This window comes from Prosopis cineraria, unplaced genomic scaffold, assembly GCF_029017545.1.
Source record: "Prosopis cineraria cultivar Desert tree isolate PC_DT_omini unplaced genomic scaffold, ASM2901754v1 PC12, whole genome shotgun sequence".
Lineage (NCBI taxonomy): Eukaryota > Viridiplantae > Streptophyta > Magnoliopsida > Fabales > Fabaceae > Prosopis > Prosopis cineraria.
This window is the reverse complement of record NW_026555343.1, coordinates 14,990,158-15,000,287: the sequence shown is the minus strand read 5'-3', so window position 1 is coordinate 15,000,287 and position 10,130 is coordinate 14,990,158. Positions and strand designations below refer to the sequence as shown.

Below are 10,130 nucleotides of genomic sequence, written 5' to 3'. Positions count from 1 at the left end.
TTGTTTTGAAAGTAAAATCTGTACCATTAGCTAGTTTATGAAAAGAACTTTTTGCAGGCACCTAGATCATATTATTCGGATGTTGGATAGAGAATTAGGGTGTGTCAGAAGTTCCCTGATTCTGTTGTCAGCTATCATTTACGTACAACACCGCAGCGCAGTGTGCATAAGTCGTGGTACATTGCCTTGTTCTGCAGCAAACATGTTGTTCTTCAATTGTTTTCATTCTTTTTCACTCCTTCAAGGTATCTCATGCTTCTGTAACTTGTTTTTACTATAATATAGGAGTTTATAATTGATTTAAACTCATTTTAATTATGAAAACTTGAGATCTCTTATTTTGAAACTAAAAACTTGGTAATCTCCTAAATGTGTTATCATTTGATTATCATGAGTTTGTTTGGTCAATTATATTTAGTCGTGAGGGATTTTTACAATAGGCTCAAAAGCATTTGAGACACTAAACTTATATTTTATACAATATTTTCCTTTAATTTTTAAAAACAGTGCAATCTAACCCCTATCTTTAACAAAAGTTAATTTATTTAATCATTACTTAACTAGAAAATAATAGAAAAGGAAAAAAATTTCTTGGTCGTCCTTTTATGTACTTTGTTGAGACATCGTTTGTAATTTTAGAATCTTTTACTATAGTTTTTGAGTCTTTTTTTTGTAATTTTTGAGGAAATTTTCAATATTATTTTTTTTTCAATTAACAGTTAAAATTAACTTCTATTAACAATAGTAGTCAAATTGCAATGTTTTAAAAGTTAAAGGAAAATATTGCATAAAAAATAAGTTTATGATCCCAGATGTTTCTAAACATATAGTTTAAGGGCTAATTTGCTAATTCACCCTTTTTATGATAAGATTTCCTACTTATTGAAAATATAAAATCTAATATAAATCCTAAGATAAGAAAATATAATTAAATTCTAAATGATTTAATAGATATTCTAAATATTCTTATATAAATAATCCTAATAAAAAAAATCCTAAACATCTAAAATAAAAATAATTACATCATATTCATATCCTATGATAATGATGGACTCAGCTTCTCTCTTTGAGAGAAGCCTCCTTTGCCTTTCCTTTGAGGCAGAGGTAAATTTGGACTATCCAGATTTAATTTGGACAGTTCAAATTTAATATTTTTATTTTTATTTATAATTTTAAAATAAAAAATATATAAAAATTATAAATTTTTTTAATAAATATATTTATCAATATGATAATTTAAATTTAATGCAAATGGTTCAAATTTAATATAAAAAATTTAAATTAACTTTTTAGATATATTTTAAAAGTGTAAATATATTCTAAATAAAACAATAAATTTATTAAAAAAATTTAATATTAAATTTAAATTATTTATATTATATTTAGACTGTCACATTGATAAATATATTTATTAAATTTTTTTATAATTTTTATATATTTTTTATTTTTAAAATGTGAATAAAAATAAAAAATAAAAAAATTTGGACAGAAGCTTGAGAGAAGCCGAGTCTCGACAAGGACAGTACAAAAATGTAAGAACCCCATTTTCCATGGTCCGTCTCTGCATTTAACAAAACGCTGCGTTTAGTTGCTGAGAAGCTAAACCTGCTCATTCTCATCCTCTTTCACGCCCGTCTCAGTGTCGTCCTCTTCCCACTTTCATCCCCCCAAAACGGCGTCATTCGCGTTCATCCTCTCGATCGAGAGACTCGTTGCAGGTGGCTGACCATTCTCATTCCTATTTTCTCTTGCTCAGTAAGTTCGTTTCTCCCTTCGTCTTGTTTTCTCCGTCTTAATCTCTCTTATGCTCTGTGTCTCTCAGCTTTCTTCCCCTCTCAGTTGAGGGGTTCGGTATTGGCGGACGAGTTGGGGCAGTAGAGGAAAGCACTCTTTAAGTTGGTGCAATAGCTGTATAAGCTATGTCTACTTCACTTCTTCAATCAGCTTTCTGTTCCTCCTTCACTTCCCGTTCTTTGCTTACTCATAAATATTTTGCTGCGACTGATCGTTGCCCTGATATCTCACTACGAAACAGGATCGTAAGTCATCTTTCATGCCTTATTTTTAATTCAATTCAGGCCTTTTTTTCCCGTTATCATCATCTTTTTGCTTCAATTAAGCTCCGATTGTCTTATGTTATTTGGTTAATTTCTCAGAGGTGTAATTTAGTTGAGCCACTGAAGTTTAAGAATGGGAAACCAAATGATGTTATAGTCAATGGCGGAAATTCAATTCCCAGTTTCTTAGCACCAAATTCTCGTGTTCATGATTCAATTTTCAAAAATGATACTCGACTCCGAATTTTTTCGGGTACGGCAAATCCAGCTCTTTCGCAGGTCAGCATGATGTTCAATCTACTTCCCTTCCCTTTCTCTCGTTTGCTCCTACATATTGAATAAATAGCTTAAAAAATATGATATAAGAATACTTATTCAATAAGAGTTCAGTGTTGTACTGCAGTCTAAACTTAGTTTATGTGACTTACGATTTGCGATTAACTAATAGAGGCATTGCCAGTAAATTTATACCAATACAAGAAATGATTAATCGGTGCTTGTTGGGGCAGATAAGCTCTAATGATCTGCTAATAACCCATTCAAATGGGACCATTTACTTCTTTGACTGCATTTGCTAACATGTTTTGTTTGATTACTTGCATTTGAACTCTAGCAAATACTCTATGACAAACTATTTGATGTGGAAAATGGCTAATGCATATTTGTGTATTAAATAGGAAATTGCCTGCTACATGGGCCTGGAGCTTGGGAAAATAAAAATAAAGCGTTTTGCTGATGGTGAGATATATGTTCAGCTACAAGAGAGTGTCAGAGGATGTGATGTGTTTCTTGTGCAGCCCACATGTCCTCCTGCCAATGAAAATCTTATGGAGCTTCTTATAATGATTGATGCCTGTAGGAGGGCTTCCGCCAAAAATATTACTGCAGTCATTCCATATTTTGGATATGCTAGAGCTGATAGGAAGGTCCGTTTGTGCATTTAGAAATTTAACTCATCCATTGTATCTTTATAGCTTAATTGTTAAATTGGAAGATTCTCTTGCACTCTCTTTCTCCCCACCATATCACATTTTGGGTCTTAAATTCACTGCTCTGTTTCTGTGGTGCAATATTTCCTCCCTCTCTAGCATGGTTAGCTCAAGATCTTTTATGCAGTTGATACCCTGCAGTGGGATGCTTATTTCAGCCTTTTAAGATGTTCATAATGTATTTGCTATTTATAATTGAATTTGATGCTTATTATACAACATATTTTCCTGTGGTTAGGAGGACATTATTAAAACACTTGAGATTTCACAGTAACTTTCTCCTTGCAAGTGGAGTATAACAGAAGAATTTCTAGAAGTTCTAAGAATTTTATATGGAAAGGTCATGCTTACATTGATATTGATGAAAATTTACTGAAAATATCATATATTGAATTTCAATTGTGTTTGAACACTTTCTTAACTGTATTTTCAGAGTCAAGGGCGTGAATCCATTGCCGCCAAGCTTGTAGCCAATTTAATTACAGAAGCAGGTGCCAATCGAGTCCTTGCTTGTGACCTTCATTCTGGGCAGTCTATGGGCTATTTTGATATTCCTGTGGATCATGTTTATGGGCAGGTAAATATAACTTAGGCTATTTACTAAATGTGGAAGAGCATGGAGACTATAAAACACATGTTGTCACTTGAATATGGATACACACACATACATGCTTAGCATTGGTAATGCAATAGGAAACAACCTAAGAAAGCCTAATAAAAATAAATTACTAACCATAAAAAAAAAAATAAAAAAACTAAAACATCATAGTGTGTGTGTGGCTTCCGGTTTTGAAGGTCCCAGCTGACTTTTGCAAAACTCATTTTTGATAATGCTTGTTTGGGTGACTTAAAACTGACCTTTGTAAAATGGAATATTAAACCAAAATTGAGTTTTGCAATCGGGAAGGTTACCTTTAGGAAACTGGGTAAATAGTAGCCGAATACATGCATAAATGTTTCCTAATTTTCCTTCATTGAGATATGCCTGCATATTCTGGAGTATATTTCATTCTTGCATATGTTATTGCATAGAATTTTTCATATGACTTCTTCGTTCCTTCACATGGGTGTTTTAAGGGAGTTACTATATCTGACCTGTTAACAGGGTGTTCAGTTGTACTCATTTGGGAAAACATTAAGGGCCTTTACTCCTTTTCTCTCATTTTTTAGGTTTTCTTGTTACCTCTTGTTCCCTCACCTCTTCTTTGTTGTTGTTAATTGCTATCTTTTCTTGATATTTTCTTTGATTTTATAGTGAGGATTTTATTGTAACTGTTGGATAATTAGAGTATGGACTAAGATAAGTTAATATATCAACTTCCGCAATGATTTGGTTGATTGACTAACCGTATGTTCCTTTGTGCCAACAACAGCCTGTGATACTTGATTATCTCGCTAGCAAGACTATTTGCTCAGATGATTTGGTAGTTGTCTCACCAGATGTTGGTGGTGTTGCTAGAGCACGTGCTTTTGCAAAAAAATTATCTGATGCGCCTTTGGCTATTGTGGATAAAAGACGCCATGGTCACAATGTTGCAGAGGTAGAATTCTATCTTTGCTATTATTTATGTAAGCCCATGACATGTAAGCCATTAAGAGGGTTATTTCATGTTAAATGTGAATTACTGCAGTATCTGTTTGGAAGGTGCCATATTCACGGAGAGTAATATGGTATGGCATTTGTAATTCTCACATTGAGTAGCATGTTGGCAAGTCCACACTTGTCTAAAAAAAAGGGAAGGGAATAATTTTATTAAGAAGAAATTAAGTAAAAATCTCACTCTAACACACTCTTAATAACCAAACGGTAGGAGAATCTTCAATTGAAAGGAAAAGAATTCTTTATTTTTCCAGTCTGCCTAGCTTATGAAGTTGCTAGGTATTTATAGAGCAGAGATTATGCGAAAATGAATAAAAGAATTCCTATAATCTATGAAAAATGCAACTGTAGGAAAATTACAATTTTGACTGCTGGGAACCAACTATCAGCCTTGAGTTTCTATGGGCTATTCTGAGACCAGTTTTTTGTTTTCCAGAACAAGAGAACAAAAAAATCTGTTTGGTAACGTATTTTCAAAAAGTGTTTTGGAGAACAAAAAAACAAAATATTGTTCTGGAGAACAGAAAAATGGTAGCAACTTTTAGGTGTTCTGTGATTATTATTTTGGAAAATAAGGGAGAATGAAAAAAATGCTTATTTTTATTATTTTTTTGTTCTTGGAAATTTGTTTTACAAAACAACAGTTCAACAATAAAATAAAAACAGTTTCAAATAGCCCCTATATTTTTTCTAAACTGACTCCTAAATGACTCAGCAACATAATTGTAGAATAAATTCAAATAAAATATCAAACAGAAGCCTTGTTAATTTACTTTCTGACATGTCCTTCTAGAATATGCCTGCCGTGGTCTCTTAACACATGTAGTGGACTATGAGGTACTTTAAGAGGATTGGTTTTCACATCTGTAACTTTTTTTTTTTTTGGGTCGTCCCCCACTCCACTTGGGTTCTCATCACACATACTCTGCGTTTCCTCTATTCTTTCTTCCAACAATAATTAATCCATTTAAAAAGTATAACTATTATGTCACTGTTTACACGGTTTGCTTTATCTCGTATGCATATGACTAATATAGAATAACTTTTGTACTGTTCTTTCTTTTCTTTTTCCCACTTTCAGTGTATATGAATGACAAACTAGCAGACAAATAGGACACGTTGTGTGAGACAAATAGGAAATTTTTGAATGATTGTATTGTAGGACATAGCTGAAGCATGATACTCAGATAATTTCTTCTGGTTATTTATGACTTGCTAAGATGTTAATGATATATCTAGCAGGAAGGTTTTCTCTAATTTTTAAATTCTGTATACTTTGACCTCTTTGCTTTTTGTTTAGGAGTCATGGATCTCCCTGCAATTTTGCTTTTTAAGAGATGGCTGAAAAAACCACTTGTTTTTTTCCCTGTAATTCATGACGAAGGTTCTAATTTGATACTCTACCTTATGCCCTCTGATTATGCTGAATCTCATCTTGCAGGTGATGAATTTGATAGGAGATGTGAAAGGAAAAGTAGCAGTTATGGTAGATGACATGATTGATACTGCTGGTGAGTATATAATTTAGCTTTGACTCTTGGAATGAATCCCACTAATTTGTATTCTGTATGATCATTATTTTTTAAATTGTTGTTATAGGGACTATTTCCAAAGGTGCCTCTCTATTGCATCAAGAGGGGGCAAGAGAAGTCTATGCGTGTAGTACACATGCTGTATTCAGGTATATTTACCTTCATGTTTTATATTCCATGCCTATAAGCAGCAATCGTGTAAAAGTATGGAAGCTGCAGGTGGAGCCAATTTTCATTATAATGTTGTTGTTATTCTTTTTTAGGAAAAAAGAAAGAAAGAAGTCCTATGTATATATAAGGATGAGAAATCAGAAGGCACAATTCTCTTTGAATACACACACACACGCACACACCCCCACTTGATAAACACTTATTTTCATACTTTTTGGTTTATTGTTGACATCAATTGACTAGATTCACCTTCTTTGAATGTGTAGCATGTAGTCTCTGCATTTCATTTGATTTTGCCAGCAATAAATTTCTAGTGAACTGTTGTTGGTTTTGTGAAAATATAATATATATATATATATATATGTAATTACATTTGAACCATTGTTATCTATTTGAAGCTGAGATGCTCCAAAAAAAAAAAAAAGTGCTGTTTCTATGATTGTCAAGGGTAAGCTTACCCTTTGAAACCTGCCATAGGAAAGAAGCAAGGGACTTAGAGATAGATAGGGGTGCACTAGCAGTTTTTTTCCCCTATTTTTTTCTTACTGTTGGAAGAATGTGTCTTTCTCCAAAGACTGAGAGCAAAAATAAAAAAGGAAAAAGAATATTCTCGATAGGAAAACACAGGCAAAAGGCTGATTTTTGAATAGGAAAAAGGGGCAGAGTAAATGAATCTTTAACTCGGAGCATTTCAGTGGACTGGTGTTTGGGTTGCCTCCTAAAGGCACCCCTGGATAAACGATATGCCACTGAAGAACCTGCCAATCCACTGGGGAGGCAAAAATGTGAAGACCCTCCTCAGACATCTAGTCCTGCAAAAGTCCAAACCACTCTTTCCCTAATTAATCTCAAATAAACTGAAGAATAAGGAGAATATTGATAAAGCTCTTTCTATCCATCTCCAAAACAAGAATGGTATCACTAGCAAACTATATCCATGTAAAATAAACTCCCCCACTACACGTACAATAAATAGTTTTAAAAAACCCCTATTTACCGGTGTTGAAATCAGATTCAACACATCAAAGACCAATGTTGTTAAAGGTGCTTGCCTCAGCGCCTAAGGTGAAAGGCAACATGCTAAGACATTTCAGAGGTGCCTAAGTATAGGCTTTGTGCCTTAAGTGCGCCTTTTGCCTTTAACAACCTTGCATCAAACATGAAGACAATAACTGAAGTCAGAGACAACTTTGCTAGAAAGGCGCCTTTCGCCTTTAACAACCTTGCACCAAACTAAATGGAAGCAGAGACAAAAGATCCCTCTGTCTTACCCCTCCCTGCCTTGAATTCATGACTTCACATTGACAATAACTGAACACACAATCTTGAATCCAAATTCCTTGTTTAACACCAAAACCCCTTCTAGTTGGGACCTTATCTAGGAAACCCCAATTGAATCAATCATATCAATCATATACTTTGTCACAAAAGTCCAACTTAAAAGCCTAGCCATGAATCCCTTGCCTTTGTACCCTTCACCACAACCTCATTTGTCAATCTCAAAACCATTGTAAAGGTATGTAACTCTGCTTATAGTTCGGGACAATCTGTAGGATGATCCTGAGAGATAAACACACGACTACTTAGCACTTTTGTGATGATGGGTTTTTTGAGATTTTTGGTGACAATGCGTTTAAAATGCCATTTTGAAGCAGCTTCCACTTTCCACTTTCTAGTAACTGATACTTGGTGATTTCCTAGTTTTGAGGGTAGAAATTTTACTGCTGTGCCATGTGTCTAAATGGTTTCTTTGGTTGGAGTATGATAAACAAATTAATATGGAGAGGGTCCTGTCTCTAAATTGTTGAACTTCTTTGGCCACTTGATGTTATGCATGCTTATATTATCTCTTTTCCTTGTTCTGATTTCTTTAATAGATTTTTCCTCTGAGTACCTGTTGTTATTTTTTCTTCACAATTTTTTCTCAATATTGCTTTGATTTTTTTTTTTTAGAACATCGATGATTAATGAATGAAGGATGTATGAGAATAAAGGTCCAATTGCTGATCGTTTACTTAGGTTTTATTATGTTACATTCAAGTTAATCGATATGACGTGGCTATGCTTATGATGCATCATTTATGTTGTGTAGTCCTCCTGCTATAGAAAGGCTATCAAGTGGCGTGTTTCAAGAAGTTATCATAACAAATACAATTCCAGTGGCTGAGAAGAACTATTTTCCTCAGTTAACAGTCTTGTCGGTGGCAAACCTTCTGGGGGAAACTATATGGCGTGTTCATGATGATTGCTCAGTAAGTATCCTATTTCAGTAAAAACATTTGATTTGGAGGATTCGTTTTTTATATGGTATTCGTTTATTGCTTTCACTAATTGAAAAAATTGTGCCACCTTGACACACTGACACCAACTGTGATGTTTTAACTTCTGTTTGGTATTTAGTATGTTAGCATTATACTCCCTCCGTTCCTAAATGTATGGCAACTTGTAGAAGTAATATTTGGTCCAAAAAGTTGGGCAATGTGTAGTGTTAACAAATTTTCTTCCTATTTTACCCCTTTTCTCATTTTTCTAAGAATGCATTATTGCTCTCGGCATGATTGCTCGGTTATCAATTTGGCACCATTAATCTCTTGATAATAAGGATCCAGAATTTAATGAATGAAAGAGAGGTGCTTAAAAGATTTTAATGTACTCCTTTCATCTCAAATTATAAAACATTTTAATAAAAATAAAGTTTCATTAATAATGTTTTTTTTATATTCCCTTCTCTAATATTCTTTCACAAACATTGGAGTATTAAATGTAGGGTATTTTTAAAAATTTATATTTATATTTTAAAAAAAAGATTGTAAAATATATTTAATAAGTTTTATTAATACGTGTGATTTTTGTCTAAAATGGCCTTATAAATTAAGACCGAGCGAGTAATCTTTTACACTGTTGCAGTAGATAAGGATATAATTAAAAACAAATGTCATATTTTGATGAGGTTAAGAATGTAATCAACTTTTCTTAAAATGTATAAATCATCCTATATTCATAACCAGAGGCAGTGAGTTAAATCCTGATTGGTCTAGACGTATATTAGTTCCATTGGTTTGTTGGATAGAGTGGTACCATAAGCAGATTTATATTGCAACTTCCTCCTTTTTTCCTATTTTTTATTTTTTATTTATCAGGGTGGAATTGAACCTTATTCCAATTTGGGCATTGATTGATGATGGTTCCAGCTCATGACACTGCAGTAACTACAGAAACAGGAGACTGTAGAGCGAGTTTGTGGAAAAAGCTGTTCTATTAGGGGTATGCTTTCTAGCCTGGGCTTGTACAAGCGGTCTTTTACACACGTAAAGTGTAGTTGTATTCTTTTTTTGGTCTGAAATTCATAATGGGAAGTCTTTCATGACTCCCTTGGCTCTGGTGAATTTTAATTCTCAACAGGTTAAGAAATGAAATGCTTGGTCTTTTTATTCTGCCATATCCTCTCCTATTTAGTACGAGTTCGTTTTATTCGAAATTAAACAAATTTTAATGGTATGTCTCCTTTCTAAAGCTGGTCAATGTCAATCTAAAGCCATTCAAAATTTACCGAAAATATTTGACTATCACTTTTTATAGTCTTTTCTGACCAGGATATTACTTAGTATATGTTTGGTTTTTAATTTGTTAGAAGTTTATTTATTAAAAGTTTATTTGATAAAAATTAATTTGATAAAAGTTGAGAAATTTATGTTTGGATAAATTTTTTAAAAGTCAATTTGAATAAATAACTGTTCTTTTAGAATATTAGTTTTAAAAGTAAAAAAATTGTGAGTTGGTT

At 33.1% G+C, this 10,130-nt stretch overlaps 1 protein-coding gene across 4 annotated transcripts; it reads left to right on the top strand.

Moving 5' to 3' along the window:
* The first annotated feature begins 1,578 nt into the window (after positions 1-1,578).
* LOC129288826 (ribose-phosphate pyrophosphokinase 1) lies at positions 1,579-9,788 on the top strand. 4 transcript variants are annotated; one of them, XM_054925593.1, is made up of 10 exons: positions 1,579-1,718; positions 1,823-2,039; positions 2,157-2,336; positions 2,735-2,983; positions 3,480-3,623; positions 4,420-4,587; positions 6,088-6,157; positions 6,246-6,327; positions 8,442-8,601; positions 9,541-9,788. In XM_054925593.1, the coding sequence occupies exons 2-10, from the start codon at positions 1,920-1,922 to the stop codon at positions 9,556-9,558; spliced, it is 1,191 nt and encodes a 396-aa protein (XP_054781568.1). In that variant the 5' UTR covers positions 1,579-1,718; positions 1,823-1,919; the 3' UTR covers positions 9,559-9,788. The 4 variants fall into 4 exon arrangements, with proteins under 4 accessions (XP_054781568.1, XP_054781566.1, XP_054781569.1 ...); XM_054925591.1 differs by having other exon boundaries at positions 9,490-9,788; XM_054925592.1 differs by having other exon boundaries at positions 1,618-1,755; positions 9,490-9,788.
* Positions 9,789-10,130: the final 342 nt, after the last annotated feature.

What these genes read in the sequence shown, in the direction of transcription:
- LOC129288826 (XM_054925591.1), top strand. Translation starts at nt 1,920, where the DNA reads ATGTCTACTTCACTTCTTCAATCAGCTTTCTGTTCCTCCTTCACTTCC. An exon ending in CAAATCCAGCTCTTTCGCAG is followed by an intron (nt 2,337 to 2,734) that starts GTCAGCATGATG and finishes TGTATTAAATAG; the next exon opens with GAAATTGCCTGCTACATGGG. An exon ending in TGGATCATGTTTATGGGCAG is followed by an intron (nt 3,624 to 4,419) that starts GTAAATATAACT and finishes TGCCAACAACAG; the next exon opens with CCTGTGATACTTGATTATCT.